This window comes from Solea solea, chromosome 1, assembly GCF_958295425.1.
Source record: "Solea solea chromosome 1, fSolSol10.1, whole genome shotgun sequence".
Taxonomy (NCBI): domain Eukaryota; kingdom Metazoa; phylum Chordata; class Actinopteri; order Pleuronectiformes; family Soleidae; genus Solea; species Solea solea.
In genome coordinates this window covers 16,521,276-16,541,850 of record NC_081134.1, presented here as the reverse complement: position 1 = coordinate 16,541,850, position 20,575 = coordinate 16,521,276, and the positions used below count along the sequence as shown (strand labels likewise).

General features: G+C 42.2%; 1 protein-coding gene across 1 annotated transcript; it reads right to left on the bottom strand.

Annotated features, from left to right (window-relative positions):
- Positions 1–16,176: 16,176 nt before the first annotated feature.
- On the bottom strand, positions 16,177–20,530 carry LOC131457591 (protein THEM6-like). Its single transcript, XM_058626377.1, has 3 exons — positions 20,438–20,530; positions 17,908–18,413; positions 16,177–16,681 (listed from the first exon to the last, which is right to left on the bottom strand). The coding sequence occupies exons 2-3, from the start codon at positions 18,409–18,411 to the stop codon at positions 16,574–16,576; spliced, it is 612 nt and encodes a 203-aa protein (XP_058482360.1). The 5' UTR covers positions 18,412–18,413; positions 20,438–20,530; the 3' UTR covers positions 16,177–16,573.
- Positions 20,531–20,575: the final 45 nt, after the last annotated feature.

Genomic DNA, 20,575 nt, shown 5'->3' with positions numbered 1-20,575 from the left:
AGCTCTAACTATAAGCTTTATCAAAAAGGAAAGTTTTAAGTCTAACTTTAAATACAGAGAGAGTGTCCGCCTCCCGAACTGTCATTGGAAGCTGGTTCCACAGGAGAGGAGCCTGGTAACTAAAGGCTCTGCCTCCCATTCTACTCTTACAGACTCTGGGAACCACAAGTAAACCTGTATTTTGTGACCCAACTGGTCTGTTAGGGTGATAAGGTAAGACTAGGTCTTTCAGGTATGGAGGGGCCTGACCATTAAGTGCTTTGTACGTGAGGAGGAAGATTTTAAATTGAATTCTAAACTGTACGGGGAGCCAGTGAAGAGAAGCTAACACTGGAGTTATATGGTCTCTCTTTCTAGTTCCTGTCAGAACTCGTGTTGCAGCATTTTGAATTAACTGAAGGGTTCTAACAGACTTGTTGGAACATCCTGATAATAAGGAGTTACAGTAATCTAATCTAGATGTAACACAAGCATGAACTAGTTTTTCAGCATCCTGTATAGACAGAATGTTTCTAATTTTCATAATGTTCCGCAGGTGGAAGAAGGCTGTTCTGGAAATTAGTTTTATGTGTGAATCAAATGACATTTCCTGGTCAAAAGTAACTCCAAGGTTCCTCACAGTGGAACTGGAAGCCAGGGTGATGTCATCTAAAGTGACAATGTGATCAGAAAGTTTTTCTCTGAGGTGTTTAGGGCCAAGTATAATGACCTCAGTTTTTTCTGAGTTTAAAAGTAGAAAGTTACAGGTCATCCAGGACTTAATGTCTCTAAGACATTTCTGGAGTTGAACTACCTGATTTATTTCATCCGGCCTCATTGATAAATATAGCTGTGTGTCATCTGCATAACAATGAAAGTGTATGTTGTGCTTTCTAAAAATGTTCCCTAGAGGAAGCATATATAAGGTAAAAAGTATAGGCCCAAGCACTGAGCCTTGTGGAACTCCACAATTAACTTTTGTTTGTAGTGAGGTTTTATCATTAACATGAACAAACTGGAATCTATCAGATAAGTATGATTTAAACCAGCAGAGGGCAGCACCTGTGATAACAAGAGTCTGCTCCAATCTCTGCAGTAGAATATTATGATCAATGGTGTCAAATGCAGCACTAAGATCTAACAGGACAAGTAAAGAAACTAGACCATTATCTGAAGCCAAGAGATGATCATTACTAACTTTAACTAGCGCTGTTTCTGTGCTATGGTTTAATCTAAAACCTGACTGAAAATCTTCAGACAGGCCATTAATGCGCAAATATTAACATAATTGATTAGCAACTGGCTTTTCTAAGATTTTAGAAACAAAGGGAAGATTAGATATAGGTCGGTAATTAGCTAAAATATCTGGGTCAAGGGTCGCTTTTTTGAGAAGGGGTTTAATAACTGCTATTTCAAACGTTTGGGGCACATATCCAGTTAATAAGGATAGATTAATTTGAGTTAATATAGAGCTGTTAATTAAAGGAAACACATCTTTAAACAGTTTGGTGGGGATAGGATCTAACTGACAGGTTGATGGCTTAGATGATGAAACTACTGATGTTAACTCAGGGAGATCTATAGGGGAGAAACTGAGAACTGAGAAGCTGAAAAACAGGTTCTCAGCTAACAAGCCTGCGTCAGTGTGGAGAGGTCTACAAGAACTCACCAACTACAGGAGAACATCCCCCCACATAGCAGCGAACCGTGGACTGGCTGACGACCTGAATGTCTTCTACTGCAGGTTTGAGAAGCCAACACTCACACCCATCACCCGATCCAACATCAAACAACCCTCATCTCCCCCTGCACCACCATCACCCATCACTCTGGATCTGTGAAGAAGATGTGTGTCAGCTCTTTAGGAAACAGAAGTCCAGGAAAGCTCCAGGCCCAGACGGCGTGTCACCCTCCTGTCTGAAGGTCTGTGCCGACCAGCTGGCCCCCATCTTTACCCAGATCTTCAACAGATAACTGGAGCTGTGTGAAGTCCCCTCCTGCTTCAAACACTCTACAATAATCCCGGTCCCCAAGAAACCAGCAATCTCAGGTCTAAATGACTACAGGCCCGTGGCCCTGACGTCTGTGGTCATGAAGGCCTTTGAGAGACTGGTGTTGTGCCACCTGAAGGACATCACAGGCCCCCTGCTGGACCCCCTGCAGTTTGCTTATCGGGCAAACAGGTCAGTGGATGATGCAATCAATATGGGTCTGCATTACATCCTGCATCACCTTGACTCCCCAGGGACATATGCTAGGCTCCTGTTTGTGGACTTCAGCTCGGCGTTCAACACCATCATCCCGGACATCCTGCACTCCAAACTCACCCAGCTCTCCGTCTCAGCCCCCACCTGTCAGTGGATTACAAACTTCCTCACAGATAGGAGCCAGCAGGTGAGACTTGGGAAAATCACTTCCAGCACCCGGACAATCAGCACTGTCGCCCCCCAGGGATGTGTGCTCTCCCCACTGCTCTTCTCCCTCTACACTAACGACTGCACCTCGATTGACCCATCTGTCAAACTCCTGAAGTTTGCAGACGACACAACAGTCATCGGCCTCATCCGGGACGGTGACGAGTCTGCATACAGACGGGAGGTGGAACAACTGGTCCTCTGGTGTGGTCAGAACAACCTGGAGCTGAACACGCTCAAAACTGTGGAGATGACAGTGGACTTCAGGAGTAACTCCCCTGCTCTGCCCCCCCTCACCATCCTCAATAACACTGTGTCTGCTGTGGAAACCTTCAGGTTTCTAGGATCCACCATCTCCCATGACCTAAAGTGGGCACCAAACATTGACTCCATAGTCAAAAAGGCCCAGCAGAGGCTGTACTTCCTGCGACAGCTCAGGAAGTACAACCTGCCCCAGGAGCTGCTGATCCAGTTCTACACAGCAATAGTCCAGTCTGTTCTCTGCACCTCCATCATCGTTTGGTTTGCATCAGCCACCAAACAGGACAGAAACAGACTGAATCGCATCATCAGGACTGCAGAGAGAATCATTGGTGTTAAACTGCCCACCATCCAGGACTTGAACACATCCAGAGTCAAGAAACGGGCAGGTAGTATCTCTGCAGATCCATCACATCCCGGAAATAACCTGTTTGATCTTCTTCCCTCTGGCAGGCGTTACAGAACACTGTACACCAAAACTGCTAGACACAAGAACAGTTTTCCCCCAGGCCGTCACACTACTGAACACTTGACCAGTTTATTTGTTTATTTGTTTATCTATTTATTCACTATCTGCACCTTATTGTTTATATATATATATATTTAAAAATAAACCGGACCCCTGGACACCTTATTTATTCACTCTTGTCGAATGTATGCTAAGTTATGTTGATGTCTACGTTTCATGTACAGCGTGTGTTTGAAAAAACCGGAGTCAAATTCCTTGTATGTGTTACATACTTGGCCAATAAAGCTGATTCTGATTCTGAAACTGTCTAACTGTGCACCTGGTGCTTCTAAAGCTCTTGTGCTAAAAGATCAGTCAGTCCCAATATGAGGGAGATGATAAATTTTTTCTCTAATTGATGTTATTTTATTCACAAAAAAAGTTCATAAAGTCATCACTGCTCAGTGTTAAAGGAATAAATGGTTCAGTGGAGCTGTGGCTCTGTGTCAGCCTGGCTACAGTGCTGAAAAGAAATCTATGATTATTCTTATTTTCTTCAATTAAAGAAGAATAATAGGCAACTCTAGCTTTGTTTAGGGCTTTTTGTAAGCTACAAAACCATCTTTCCAGGCTATATAAAATTCCTCTAGGTTATTGGAACGCCATTTTCTTTCTAATCTACGTAACGCCTGTTCAAGAGCACGAGTATTGGAGTTAAACCATGGTGCTCGTCTCATCTGATTCACCACTTTCTTTTTCAGAGGGGCAACGCAATCTAATGTAGTACGCAGTGAGGCTGCAGTACTATCAACAAGGTTATCTATGAGGGCGGGAGTAAAATCACAAAAGGTACCTTCAGATGTACTGACATATGGCACCGAGTTAAACAAAGGTTGCACTGTCTCTTTGAATGTATTAATATTATTATCAGACAGGCACCGGCTGTAGCTGTATTTCTTATTTATGTTATTGTAGTTCATTATTGTACAATGTGAGTAAATAATGATCAGTAAGGAGAGGGTTTTGAGGAACTATGTTTAAGTTATCAATATCAATACCATAAGTTAAAACAAGGTCGAGGGTGTGATTAAGGCAATTAGTTTATTAACGTGTTGAATAAAACCAATGGATTCCAACAGCGAGTTAAATGCGCAGCTAAGACTATCACGGTCAACATCTACATGGATGTTGAAATCCCCTACAATTATGATTTTATCTGTCTTAAGCACCAACTCAGATAAGAACTCAGAGAACTCTGATAGGAACTCTGAATAAGGTGCAGGTGGACGATAAACTGTGACTATCATAATTGGTTTCTGTGATTTCCAACTAGGATGGAATAGGTTAAGAATAAGGCTTTCAAATGATGAATATCCTGGTTCGGGCTTGGGATTGATTAATAATCTAGTATTAAAAATGGATGCTACACCTCCTCCTCGGCCGGGGCTTCTAGGAATATGGGTGTTAGCATGAGTGGGTGGAGTTGACTCATTTACTCAACATAATCTTCTTCATGAAACCAAGTTTCAGTTACACAGAATAAATCAATACAATTGTCAGAAATTAGATGATTTATTAAAACAGATTTTGAGGAGAGAGACCTTATATAAAAGAGTCCACATTTAAAAGTGGTATTATTTGATTCTATATTATTGTTGGTATTAATCTTTATTAAGTTAGAATGTCCAACTCCTCTTCTGTTTGTTATTGATTTATTTACTTTAGTTTTTACTTTAGTAGGCCGAGGGACAGACAGTCTCTATGGGGTTTTTAATTGGTGACTGCTCGAAAAGAAGCACAGAGAAGCATGAAAGACTGCAACTCTGTGTCCTGGTCTCAACTCTGGATTGTCATGGGTTTCTAATAAAATGTCCTAAGCTGCTAGATAAGAGAGCTGCTCCATCCAAAGTGGGATGGACGCCGTCTCTCCTCATGAGACCAGGTTTCCCCCAGAAGTTTTGCCAGTTATCTAAAAACTCAATGTTGTTTTCTGGACACCACCTCGACAGCCAGCAATTGAATGATGACATGCGGCTATACATGTCATCACTGGTTACATTGGACCAGAGAAGATTACGTAGTCCGACATAGATTGTGCGTACCTACACACAGACTTAACATTAACTTTTGTGACCTCCGATTGGCGTAATCGGGTGTCATTACTGCCGACGTGAATAATAACTTTACTGAATTTACGATTACCTGTAGCCAGCAGTTTCAGATAAGACTCTATGTCGCCTGCTCTGGCCCCGGCAAAACACCGGACTGTGGTCGCTGGCGTCGCTATTTTCACGTTCCTCAGGATGAGTTGGTTTCTCAGTCTGTGTGGTGCTGAGAGGGGAAAACTTGTTTGAGGTGTGAACAGGTTGGTGGTGGACAGGACACTTAACACTACGCCTCTTATTGCGGACAGTCACCCAGATGCCCTGTTTGTCTCCCGGCTGCACGGGAGCTGCTGAGGGAGCTGATGCTATGTGGTCCACACCGACTACAGGGGACAGGCTAACTGATTTAGCTTCTATGGTGCGGAGCCGAGTTTCTACTTCACTAAGCCTCGCCTCCACCCTAGCCAGTAAGCTACACTATTTACAAGTACTTTTATCGCTAAAGGAGGCAGAGGAGTAGCTAAACATGTGGCATACAACACAGGAGAGAGCAGGAGAGTAAGTGAGAAAAGCCATCACTGCTAAGCTAACTTTACACTAGCAAAGAAAGAAACACCGTACGTGATCTACGTAAACGATAGAGTTTAAGCCCCCGTCCAGAATAGCTTAGCTTAGCTACTGTAGCTGCGGATACACTGCGGCCGGGGCCGAATATAAACTACACTTGTACGAATAAAACCGCCACCCCTTCGGCCACTATGGGCCAGCCGCCCCTGTCTGTTACCTACTGTATTTACAGCCTGATCTGAATCATCCATTCTGGAGGACAGTGTGTTAAAATCTTCATCATGTGACACCATCTTTATCAAGTGTCACTCCGGCAGTTTGCCCCGCCCCCTCATCTGCCGGCCTGCCGGCCCTGATTACACACACCTGCTGACAATCAAGCCATGTGGACTTTAAAAACTCTCTGTTCCCCTGTTCCAGTGCCAGTGTGTTTTCGCCCATGCCTGATCACCCGAGCTCCACGTCACAGCCACAGAATCCTCAAGTTTTTGATCCTCTTTGTGAGCGACGCTTTCTTTTGTAAGTTTTCTTATCATAGCCTGTTAGCTGATACCTTAGTTAAGATTTATAGCCCCTTTTGTTTTCCTCCTTGGGAGAGATTTTTTGTTTGTTAATTTTCACAGCCTTTTAGGAACTCCAATCACTAGGATTGTGACTTACCTTTTATTAGTTAGATTGATTAGATCCAATCAATTAGATTGCGTTTTGTTTTTGATCTCATTCTTAGTTAGTTAAGGATCGCCAATCATTAGGATTGCGCTTTTGAGTTAGCTTTCGTTTTGAAGTGTTTAGAGCTGTGTTTTCCTCCGTTTCCTCCGGTTATCAAGTTTTACATGATAACCTTAGTCTGAGTTTGTTTCCTCTTCGGAGTGATTTTTTGTTCCGCGTTTATAGTTCCGCAAAGTTTCTCTTGTAGAGCGTTGCACTCGCCATTTGTTATGGGTTTTCATAGCCACGCTTTTGTTTTTCCTCAGTAAAGAGGACCTGCCTTGAGATTTGTTTTTACGAGTGCCAATAAAGACAATTAAAAGGCCTCTGAGTCCTCTCTGATCCGTCTTGTCATCAAGAATGTTTGACTCAAATCATCACTGTCATCTGTTTCTTCCTGCACTGTGTGAACACCCTGTCCCTTCTCCTTAGAGAGACAAATTCTGGCAAAATGGTTTTGTCCTTTACATTTTGCACATACTTTTCCATAGGCAGGACATTGTCTTGGTCTGTGTTTTTCACCACATCTCTTGCAAGTGAACATCTCCTTGTCATTGTTTCTATTCCTGGTGTCACTGTTTTTAAATTTGCTCCGTGACTTTCCTTTCACAACCACGCGTTCACTGCCTTGTTGTCTTGGTGCAATGCTCCGTGAGCAGGCTCTCTGAAAGTCTGTACCTGTTGTCGTGCAAGCTCACTGGCTTAACATATTTTTAAAGATCCGTCTTCCTCAACAGTTTATCTCAGAGCTTCTTCTCATTGGTTCCAAAAACTAATTGATCTCTTATCATAGAGTCTCTGAGTTTACCGAAAGTTTGCCGAGTTCGACTTAGATTTAATCTTGAGGTCGGTGAGAAAATTATCTAATGACTCAACCTGGTGCTGCAAGCGTGAGCGAAAGACGTATCTCTCGTATGTTTCATTTTTCTTTGACATGCAGTGCTCGTCAAATTTCTTTAAGACCTTTTCAAACTTCTGTCCGTCTTCGGGTTGAGCAAACACAAAGGTATTGAAGACTTCAATTGCCTCTGGGCCGGCGATGGTGAGCAGCATGGCTGTTTTCCGTTCATCGATCCACTCGGACCGCCGCGGTGTACACACTGTAAGAAAAGTCCGTAGAAATGACGGTAAAACATTAAAATACTGTAAAATATTAAAAAAAAATTGTATATCACTGTAGTAAATACATTGAATTACCGTAAATCGAGAAACAGTAAATAACTTTAAATTTTATGGTCTTCGTAAGTAGAAAATACGGAATTTTAATGTGAATGTTATATAAAGTTTAAAAAATTCCCAGTAAATAAGCGTAATGTCACGAGCGTGTAATTACACTAAAATTGACGGTATCATTCTGTCTGAATTACAGATTTTGATGGTGTTTACGTTTAAATTTACGGTACACAACCATTAAATCATCATCATCATTTTTATAGAAAGTAGAATGTTAAAAAGTATGGTATATTTAAGCAATACATCAGGACAGGCCGTGGTATGTGCTTATTATATCACAGTTAAGGGGCGTTGTTCGGAAGCACTTAATGCAATTATATGTTAATAATATTATATATATTTTATTATATGTAAAACATGACAATGAAAACGTTGTGTTTGTTGTTGTTCCATGTCAATAAAGCTTTATTGAATTGAGGAGAATGACAGAGAGAACGACAGACAGACGGACAGACAGAACAGCAGCGTTAACGGAAGCTAGAAATTTTGAATTTCAGTTCACCGCCATTTCTTCGTGCCCACAGGAGCAGTGTTTGTTGTTGTTCCATGTCAATAAAGCTTTATTGAATTGAGGAGAGAGACAGAAAGAACGACAGAGACAGATAGATAGGAGAGTGAGGCAGAGAGATAGGACCGCGGAGTTAACGGAACGCCATTTCTTCACATTCACAGCTCATTGAGACTGTCTGATTAACTTTAGCTAGCTGCAGAGGAGTTCAGGTAGCTAAATCTTAAAAGTTGCTGGACGTGTCGCTATCTGCTTTTTGCAGGATAGAAGAGTCACTTAAGGGCTCTGAGAAGTCGCTTGCTACAGCTAACGTTGCTAATGCTAGAAAAAGGTTTAGCTGTAAAGTCGGTTAAGACTTTGAGGGGTTATGTGCTTCATTGCAAACTCCATAGAAGGCGCATTTTTACCGGAGGCATAGTGTATCATCATCTGTTCAAACTGAATCAGATAACTTTGGTGCTCAAGTGAATGAGACAAGTACAGGGACAGTTAAAGATGAGGGTGATATGGATATATCAGAGGATTTCAGTGATCTTTTTCTCAGAAATGTCTCTTTATTCTACTTGAACTTGCAGGGTGAGTTTGAGAAAATGTTTTTAGGAAGAGATGAGAACAGAACAGATAGGTTTGCACACTATGTGCCTTTGAAATGTCTGTTAGAGTCTGACCTGTGGCAGAAATCAGGGGAGCATTAAGCCGAGTCTCCCACAGATGTTCGAAGTGACATTTGTGATGGTCAAATATTCTAATCCAACCCAATCTCAATTTCAAGGTGACAATCCTAATCTGTGTGCACCAGAGCACACCGCTGAGAATTACGACGCAGCTGTCGAGCACCTCCAGACTGAAGACACCCCAGATGCGGAAGGAGTAAAGTGCAAGTCAGTGTTTAACAGTTTGAAATACTTTAATGTCTGTCAGTCAGGTTTGCCACCTTGCCTAGGTCATGACATCTTTGAAGGTGTTTTGTCATATGATGTAGCACTGTATGTGAAGTACTTCAAATACCACGCCTCTGATGCTTCAACAAAACCATGTGAAGTTAGTCAAGCAGCTAAACTCTCAGGACAGGCCGTACAGAACTGGAATCTTCTAACCCTGGATTTCCACTGGACGCGGAACGGCCGCGGAACGGCCGCGGCGCAGTTCTGCTTCGTCCTCTCCCAAACGTCAATCCCCACCGGGCGCGTTACGGAAGCGGCGCGGAGCCTTTGGAGCCAGCGGTATTCACGGAAGATCGCGCGATAATCTCGAACGGACGCGAGATCCCGCGATAGACTGTGTGTATAAAGGAAACAACAACAACACAGCTTCTTTCATTTCTCCACTTCCATAATCAGTCTCTCGTCGTCCATTGTCTCCGAGACCCTCGGATCAAATGACTGTTGACCTGGGAGCACCGGTTATGACGTAACGTTGAGGTGAAGTTGTGACCTACGTATTGTGTTTTATTTTGAAAGGGGGGCGGAAGTGTTTTACTTTGATACTGTGTCGGACTTCCTGTCTTGTGCGATCTGCTTCGTTGAAATTTACGAGGTTCAGCAGCGGCAACGGAAAAAATAGAACTGATTCCTATCGATAGCGCTGCGGCGCGGCGAGCCGCTTCTGGGCCGCTGCTGATCCGCGCCGCAGCGCGGCCGGTGGGAATGCTCACATTGATTAGAATGGAAGCGATTTGCAACGGCTACCGCGCCGCGGCCGTTCCGCGGCCGTTCCGCGTCCAGTGGAAATCCAGGGCTGCTGCCTCTCATAATCGGTGACAGAGTGAAAGATGCAGCAGATGATGTGTGGCAGTTGAATCTACAGCTGAAAGACATTGTGGACCTGATATGTACTCAGAAAATCTCTGTGTCTCAGGTGTGTCAACACCCAAGTTTAACACCTTAGCCATACAATTTTTTAACAAATAATTTCACCTTCTCCACAGCACGGTGCAGCTGGATAATACAAGGCAGTCAACTTTGCAGGAATGCGGTATGGCCAGTACTCTGTTATCAGCACTCAGCTTCAGTGAGTATATTTACCGTATTTTCCACACTATAGGGCGCACTTAAAAGCCTTTAATTTTCTCAAAAAACGACAGTGCGCCTTATATATGGATTAATTCTGGTTGTGCTTACTGACCTCAAATCGATTTTGTGTGGTACATTACGGCTCCCATAGTCAGGAGAGAAATTAAGTCAAGAGACCAGATTGCTTTTTCCACAAATCTCCGTCCCTAATGATCTGCGACTCCATGCGTGCCCATCTCACCGTTGCTGTCAAAAACCAAGCTAAGCAAAGTAATTCGGAGCTCATTCCGGGTGGATTAACTAAAGAACTCTAGCCACTAGATATTGGTGTCAACAGGGCGTTCAAAGCTAAACTGCGAGCTGTGTGGGAGCAGTGGATGACAGAAGGCGAACACACATTCACCAAGATAGGGGGACAGTGCCGGGCGACTTACGCCACTATCTGCCAATGGATCGTGGATGCCTGGGCTCAGGTATCAGTCTCAACTGTGGTCCGAGCTTTCACGTAGGCCGGAATCATCACTGAACTATTGGCAGCCTGTGGCCAAGTGGAAAGGGTAACCAGAACAAGTACGGTGGGAACAACTCGACTGTCTTTCTGAAGGGAGTATTGAGCTGAAAGAATCAGCCAGCAGAAATCTGGACAGTTGTAAAACCGTTGTCGGCGCCGTATCGGTGGAGTACGGACTGCCGAGCGGAGGACGGCAATCGTGAAGTACCAAGCTACAACCCCAGCGATGTAGCTTTATGTACCCATTTAAAAAGGTAAAATTCGTAGTTGTTGTGGCCTACTTGGATTTAGGAATCAGTAGGCCAAGTGGGAGGTGTAGAACTTTCTAGCAGGCAAAGCTATTTATCTTTCATTCTATTAATCTGTTCATTGTTGTAATTGGTATCAAAGCACCGTAAATTTTATATATGAAGCTAATGTGCCGGATAAAGTCAGCAAACGTGTGTTCGCACCACTTCACATCAGACTGCGGCCAGTCAGCGACCGTATTTCACTGACGTACAAACACACACATTTTTACGAAAAGGTAAAATAGAGCTCATAACTGACCATTCTGACACATCCTAATTAAAAATATTTGCTCAGTATGTCCTCCATGACTGGAGCACAGACTCAGTCTGATACAGTCACATACAGCGGGGGCGATCAGCCGTGCTGTCCCGAAGTCTTTTTAACTAATTTTCACAGAGAGTGCCATCACAGGAAGAGACGTCTGACACAAGGATCAAGCCGAACAGTGCCGAACTGTAAATCAGTTAAAAAGACTTGGTGGGACACACTCTCAGCTGCTGCCATAACTCCACAGACTACAGCGGCAGCGGTCTGTAAAGCCACTCGCGATCACCAGCGCTGTCCCTAAATACACAGACTCCTCTGTTAAATATAGAGATTTCCCTGGTAGTTGTTAGAGATTAACCCACGTTTTAGGATTGTTAAGAAGTTTTAAGTGATCTACAGTTTGGCGCTGTTCGGCTTGATTTGTGTGGGATGTGGGATTTTTACAAAAATCCCAGTGTTCCCCTTCAAATTAATTAAAAGTTGTGTGTTACCTGAAGGAAATGGATGTCCTCAGCCTGGGACAATGTTTCCAGTTCAGCCTTGTACTCCTCCAGCTCCAAGATCTCCCTCTGGATCTTGCCCTTCAGCTGCTCAACCTGGCTGACGGCCATCTTCCCCTGGGCTTTGATCCTGTTGCGCATTTCATATCGATGCAGCTCCACTGACTGAATATGTTCCTTCAGGTCGGTGTCGATTGTATTGGCTGCTGCCCGAGTGAAGCGCTAGTGGGCAGATGTTTTTAGTCACAAAAGATTATTGGGTTATTGAACTTGTTGCATCTTTGGAAAAGGAATGATTAAAGGTCCAAACGTTGGATTGGTCTTCGCTTTCTTTAATAAACTGTAGGCAGCATAATACAGGAAAAAAACAGCCTAACGAACCCGCGTAACTTCCGGCAATAGGTTATAATATCTCCCCTTTAATGATTTCACATTCAAGAAAAATCAGAGCTTGATTTCATAATCAAAAAACACTCAAAACCAAACCAATAAGTCCATTATCACAATTGTTAATTTTATAATTGATTGCAAGTGGAGTGAGATGCCACCCTCCCCCACATCATTATGATTATGTTATTCAGTTGCATTCAAAAACTGAACAGAAATAAGACATACTGATGTTCAACACAGCCTATTTTAGTTTCTGATGTCTTTGAAATAATGGAAAAAAACATTTAAAATGAAATGTATCTCTGAACTTTCCTTAACTAAGCCAGACACATAGAGCCTATTTAAATGTAGGTTATGTGATAAAATGTATTTGATAAATTCAAATTCAATAGCAAGCCTTCCACGTCTCTCTCCATGTTCTGCTTGAACTCACCTTTCTTTTGCATAAAAAATCGATCATCTTTGAGCTGCGGCGCACCACATTCTGCCAGCAGAGCATAATCACTGATACAAACAGCAGCAGGAGGGCTCCCAACACTAACAGCAACATATCGCTGGAACAAGATATTTACATGTATTTCTTTAATAATATATATAATTAAAATAATAATATATATAATTGTTACGGCCTCCAAACAATTAAATAAAACACTCAGTGGCTCAAATTGGAGACCTTAACATAAAAGAAGGACACCAGAAAATTGAACGTTTTAACCGGTTTTATTCATCAACTTCTCCCACAGGGAAATGAATATTCTTGAAGAAAACCACAACTAAAGATAAAATAAATAATATAAATACCTTACCAAATAAAGAATCAGCAAACCAAAAGGGACCTGGAGATGCCAGCCAAACTCAGCAAAATGGAGGGGGGCCCAGGCCACCCCCTATAGGGACGTCGAAGCTGGATCCCCCTCCCTACCTGACAAAACCAAATAATAAACTAAAGCTAAACGAAAAGTAGGACTGCTGGCCATCTCCAGGCCAAAATAAAATAACAACTAAATCAAGGATTACTGAAAGGAAAAGGTATTTAACAAATGATACTGTGGGACTAAGGTGTTGCTGGGTCTCCGTCTCTTGAGCAACTGAACTGCTGGCTCTTATAGCAGGCTGGTAAATGGGTGGTAACGATGCTGGATCTGCTGCAGGTGTGTCAGCCTGAGTGAGCCAGCCTGATAAGAAAAGAAGGACATGCAGGTTTAAGCACAGCACGGGGATTGAATAAATGTCTTAATGAGTGAGTGATGTCATGGCCACACGCAACATAATAATAATAATTTTCACTTTTCAATACATTTCACAAATATATTAAAGATAACAAATATGATGATTATCAATGCAACAGCTTTTACAACCAGGAAAAATCCAGTTTCCATCTGATAAAAGCTGAGAGATAAAAAAATAACAAATGATATTTGTTATTTTGTGTCACAAATCAGTATATTTTGAATACAACCAACATATAATAAATGCACTAAAAACCAACTAACTGTCAAATCAACTTGTGAAAGAATGAAGGAGAAATAGAGGATTCACAATCAGAGTAACTTAACTAACCTTTGGATTCCAAATAAAGATTTACTGTAAACATCATTAAATTAATAACTGGCCGGACGTTTGTTTACCTCTACAACTTCTACAAGCACTTACACAACTGACGTCTCCAACATTACACAAGTGAAATATTTAGATTATTTTTCCCCCTTAAAGTACTTGGGATAAGCATTAACCTCTGCCTTACCTTGACATAAAACCACTTAGTCTATGTTCAAACTAATTATAATGGGTATCCATTATGTAATGTGTTGCTACTGTAATATTATAGCCAGTGCTATACTATAAGTGGGCCGGTACTGTCCAATACACAGTACTGGAACTTCTTAATTTTACTATTTTGAGTACCAACACTTTTAATGGCATACCCGGCACTTCTCACTAGATGCTCTGTTTAGGTTCTGTCCACATCATCATTATTATGGCCCAGAATAATCATTTCTCAGGGTGCACTACACTTTCAGTCTAGTGTTTGTTTCTAGAGTCAAGAGATTCTTTTTCATTGTTAAAGAACAATATCTATCAGGCAGATGATGTGCTGTGGCGAGCCCTAAAGAAGAAGAATATCTATTAAAAGTGTTAAAAACTGTTATACAGCGGAGAAAATAAGTATTGAACGCGTCAAAATTTTTCTCAGTTCTTTCCAGAGGTTTACAATGGGATTCAAGTCGGGTGATTGTCTAGGCCATTCTAAAAGCTTGATTTCCTTTCTCTTAAACCAATTGATTGTTTCCTTGGCTTTGTGTTTGGGATCATTGTCTTGCTGAAATGTCCACCCTCGTTTCATCTTCAGCATCCTTGTGGATGGCAGCAGATTCTTATCAAGAATATCACGATACATTTCTCCAATCATCCTTCCTTCAATTACATGAAGTCTGCCAGTGCCAGATGCTGAAAAACAGCCCCACACCATGATGCTCCCACCTCCAAACTGCACTGTTGGTATGGTTTTTTTAGGGTGATGTGCAGCGCCATTTCTCCTCCACACATATTGTATGTTATGACAGCCAAAGAGTTCAATTTTGGTCTCATCTGACCAGATTATATTTTCTCAGTATAACATTGGCTTGTCCAAATGTTGTGCAGCAAACTTTAAGTGAGCTTCCACATGCATTTTCTTGAACAGTGGTTTCTTGCGTGGTGAGCGTGCATAGAGGCCATAGCGGAGGAGTGCATTACTAATTGTTACAACTGTACCTGCTTCTTCAGGGTCTTTCTGAAGATCTCCACGAGTGGTCCTTGGTTCTTGGACAACGCTTCTAATTATTCTATGGACTCCTCTGTCAGTCATCTTGCGAGGAGCACCTGGTCGTGGTCGGTTAATGGTGTAACGATGTTCTTTCCACTTCCAAATAATAGCTCCAACAGTACTCACTGGAACCTTCAGAAGTTTAGATATACGTCTAACCAATGCCATCCGTATGTTTGTCTACAATAAGCTTGCGAAGGTCTTGGGACAGCTCTTTGCTTTTACCCATCTTGAAATGCTGTCACCTTGGTAATAATATTTTATAGGTCACCAATTAGGACTTATCCAGCTGATATTAATTTGCACTGATAAGGGGCAGGATTGCTTCCTAAATACTGACAGATTTCAGCTGGTTTATTGGCCTCCTGTGCCTTCTTGCACCTTTTTTTCTTCATGTGTTAAATACTTTTTTCCCTGTGTCATTTCACTTACACATAACTTTTGTCACGGACATTCATGTTTTTATTTCTTTGTATGTGTGGATAACTTGGGTTGTTACTGACATTTGGTGAAAATTTCATCCCAATAGCCCCATCGGAAATATATTCACTGAGAAAAATGTTGACACGTTCAATACTTATTTTCTTGGCTGTATGCCACACTTCTGTCCAGTAGGACAACATAATAACAGGACACCAAAAATATGGCTAAGGGGAGTTCTGGCACTTACTTTTTACAAATGTATATTTGCTACAGGAACTAAACCGTGTCCTCATACTCATCCGGCTCACTGGCATACAACGTTCTTACTTTTCAGAGAGTAAGAGAAGAGGCCAAAGAAAGAGAAAACAGTAATGCAACAACTGCCATAAAGAGATAAAAGAAGACGAAAGCCTGCTATTCCCATGTATACTTTTGTCCACTACTATGGTTGCCATGGTAACCTGCATACAGATCACAAGAATGTGAGGATGGTGCCTGTCTGAGTGGCTAGTGGGAATACAAAATGTGAAACTGTTATTAATTAGAATTCCTCACCCTTCAGATCGCAACCTTCACACATCCTGATGTGACACCAAGTTTGGCAAAGTTTTCATGCAAGGTAAAACCCTCGAAGAAGGTGCTCAAAGTGCAAGTAAAAGATAATGATGAAAAAAAAATAGAATAATCACCGCTGATACGAGTCCTTCGCACCACTCAGTGCTCAGGCCCTAAAAAAACCGAGGGACAAGATAACGGATTAGACACTTAAACCAACTTAATTATTACTGTACATCTTATAATACCTTAAAAAAACAAACACTATTATTGCACTTTTGTCTGATTTGTAGCCAAATTATAGTGCAATTTTTGCATTAAAATAGTGTCACAAAAAAATCACTTCTTTTTAAACCCAGTGAAAGTGTGTGAGGTCATATACACACACATGTAAGGGTGAAGACATACAATGCATTTATAAAGTTCAAAACATGTTTGTTGTAGTGCTTCAGTGTTGGGTTGGAAGGAAAGCTCAGTATCAAAAGAGTAAAGTGTTTTTCAAGTGGATTGAATGTCAAACAGTTTCTTAGACAACTTTGACTCCTGCGCTACTGAATAACCTGGCTAACAATAACACAGCTGCCTGTGCAAAGCCTTATTTATTCTTTTCCTCAAGTCCACTCTCTGCTCTGAGGGTCTGGCTGCTGGCAGAGATGAAGTTGACCCAGTGTTGAAGATCCTCTGGAAACTCGGGACATTCCACCTGCAGAGAGCAAAGCATTAGTGTTCTTTAATAGTCAACAGGTCCATTAAAGCTCCAGTATAGAACATTTAGGAGTCAAGTGGCAGAAATTGGAATGAACTAACCATAATGTGTATGTTTGGATAAGTGCACAAACACTTCAAAATAAAATATTGCTTGGTTTTCGTAGCCTTAGACTTTGAAACAGTGGGAAACAGAATCGTCAAATAAGGGGAGGAGAAAACAAAACCTATTTTCACAGACACTGGAATTAACAGTACAGATCAGTGATTGTTCTGGACAGCTGCACTGCACATCCACAGCTCGTTCTTGTCTGTGACTGTGTTCTCTCTCTCTCTCTCTCTCCCTCCCTCTCTCCCTCCCTCTCTCTCTCCCTCCCTCTCTCTCTCCCTCTCTCTCTCCCTCTCCAGTCAGACTCCACCTCAGAAAGTCAGTCAGTCAGTCAGTCATCATCTACCGCTTTATCCTCAATCAGAGGGTCGCGGGGGGTGCTGTGCCAATCTCAGCTACATCGGGCGATAGGCGGGGTACACCCTGGACAGTTCGCCAGTCCATCGCAGGGCCACACACAGATAGAGACAAACAACCATTCACTCTCACACTCACTCCTATGGTCAATTTGGAGTGTCCAATTTACCTATCCCCACATTGCATGTTTTTTTTTTTTTTTGGACTGTGGGAGGAAGCCGGAGTACCCGGAGAGAACCCACGCACACACGGGGAGAACATGCAAACTCCATGCAGAAAGGCCCTTGTTCCAACCGGGGCTCGAACCCGGGTCTTCTCGCTGCAAGGCGAGAGTGCTAACCACTACACCACCGTGTGGCCCCACCTCAGAAAGTAGTTAAGATAAATCCAGAAAGTTGCGACTCGCTTGATTTGTCGGCAGCTGCCTTTATGGAAGAAACATAAAAACTCCCTGTGGATGAAGACACTTCCTGAAATGATGCCGTGTGTCCGGGAAACTTTTTCAAAACGACAAATGAAGAGATTGTTTATGTTTCTGATGTTTCCATGTGGATATGTGGCCTTCAAGTTGCACGCTGCAGCTGAATATCCCTCACCTCACCTCACTCTTGTCCTTTGTGGTGGCCTATGTACAGACGACTCAGCTGGTATAAATATAAAAAAGATCATTCTTTGGTCATGAAAAACAAAAATTCATACAACCAGGTGTATTATACCAACATGCAATGTTACAGGTGTACTGAAACTTTCTTTCTTACCTTCCTTTTACAGAGGTACTGCATAATCTTGTCTGGGCTGCTCCGGATCACATTCTGCTTGCAGTACATGATGGCACACACCAGCCCGTCTTTTGTCGACACAAATCTCTGCTCGAGGTAAAAGGCTTTGTCGTCCCACGTCACGATGCGACTCCGGAGCTCGTACCCCTCTCCTACACACAGAGCCCTCCTGTAACGCATGGTGGTGGCCCCCACCACCAACGAACTTCCGAGGGCACGCAAGGCCTTCCACACGCCATTGCGTATGTAGAGAGAATATCTGGCAAAGTCACACTGGCGCAGGTAACGGGCATTGTTCATGTGGCCCATGTCGATATCGCGGGGAGTGACGCGGCCTGGAAGGACCTGCTCTGCCGTGACGTCCCAGATTGGAGGCTGGAACCAGGCACGGACGATCACAGCCGCGACATGTAGGAAGTACCACACGTCCAGACTGCAGAAGAGAACCAGCAAGGCAGCGAGCACCCACAGCAGCCACCACATCTCTATGTGGAAGACAGGAAGCAGTGGTGTTATTATTGTTATTGCATGTGAATAGTCTGCATTTCTCTTTCATTTCTTTCTGCACTCACATTAGACATTTCAATGTTGTTGATGTTTTCCTAGTGTGATGGAGCGACTTGTTAGCACATACACCCACTGAGAGAGCGCGAAGACGCACACACTCCAACACACACCCGCTGAAAGAGCGCCCGCACACACACATGCCGCCACACCCAACTGCTTTTGGCAGTTTTCTGCAACATTTGTAGACCGTCAAGGGTGCACACCTCCCGCTCCTACATAATCATCCCGTTAACATTAATTTGGTTAAAATTTACTTCACTCCCATCCTCAGTTTGCGTCAGCAGCATTCCAAACACTGTTGATGTCAGCGGCGCACTTAAATGGTGACGATGACGGGACGCTTAGTGTGACGTCACTTTTTTGTAGTTCCATTAAGTATCTATTAATATTGTTTATTAAAAGGCGGAGACAATAATTATTGTGGCACCGTTAATTTGGGAAATATTTTAGCTTTATTTTCATCTGGGTTGTTTGTTATATTAATCATGCTTGTGTTTATTATTTCGATTTTTTGGATCATTTATGTTTGAATGGGAGGGGCAGAGGACCTATATAAAGAGCAGTCTACCTCCCACTTGAGCAGTATATATTGGGTTACAGAGGAGGTAACATCTATTTTGCTCACAACTGAATTTAATTGTTTTAATTGTGAATTTAATTGTTTTTCACTTCATATACACCTTGGGTTGGACAAATAACAGGCAAACATCAGTTAATCGACTATGCCATCATTTTTGGTTACATTGAGGTGTTGCAGCCGATCCCTGTGACACTAGTTAACTGTGCAAAAGCTGGAATTAATTTACTCAGGAGATAACACTCACTAGCCAGTTTATTAGGTACACATGACAACACCTAATTAAGTGGCAGGAGTGGCACTCATCAGTGTGGTTTTCTTTGTCATCTGCAAACCTTACTGTTGCCTTTCATCAAAAGGCATTTTTGCCAATAGAACTGGCACTCACTGAATATTTTCTTTTTTTTTAAAAAACAACATCCTTTGTAAAACAGAGATTCTTGTAGTTCAGCCGTTTCTGAAATATTCAGCCTGTGTGGCACCGACACCTATGTCACATTCAAAGTCACCTTAATAAATTCTTCTTTAATCTGATGCTCGGTTTGACCTATAGTAGTTCTAGTTGTTAGTGTCTAGTTGTAGTTCTACATGATAAAATTCACCATTTCTACCTAATGGTGGCTTGTATTTGAATCTATGTAGGTAATTAGATGTTAGGACTGCACACTGTAGCCGATAAAACATTCCCAAAACAGTTGATTTTGGTTAATTGTCATGATAAATGTAGCACATAATTAAATGTGTTTTTGCTCCTGAGTGATCCCCATAAATTGTGTTTCCATGGACACAAATCAACAAGAAACCCCACCCCAAACACACCAATAAACATCTAAGGTAAAACATTTGAACAACGTTTGTGCAATTGCAAATAAATATTGATTACACCTTCTCTTGTACAGGGGGTCACAAGAGTAGTTAAAAAAACACCTGCATAAAACTTCTTTAAATAAGTTTAAAAGGGCATACGTTGCACATTTAGACAGGCTCAGATTTAGACATCGAAATGGCTCCATTTTAGTTTTGAAACCATTAGGCACTCGACTTTCTTGACTTGAAAAAAGTATTTCAAGATATCTCAGGCAAGTAGTTTGCAGGCAAACAGGTTGTGCAGGAAAATCAGGATAAACCTCTCTGAACAAAACGCTAACAGTTATTTGATTAGAAAATACTACCGAAGTTGGAAAACGCCAACATTCAAAACAAGGGCTCAAACTACTGCAATATTATTTAAGTTAGCATACAGTACCTGTTTAAGTTTAGTAGTAAAACACCACCGTTCCCAGCCTCAAGTCACAGCGAACCAAGTCAAACTGAAAACTGCTCAAAATACACAACGTCTCGAGGTAAAAAATCATTTAAACTCACCTGCTTATTCCTGCTTTTTCCACTTAAGTCTGCAGACTGGACTGTGCTCGGTGAGTCGTCGCCGCACGACACGACAGGCGACGCGAGAAGCTCACATGGTTAAAGACATTTTATACGCTTCCGGTTCATCTTCAAAAT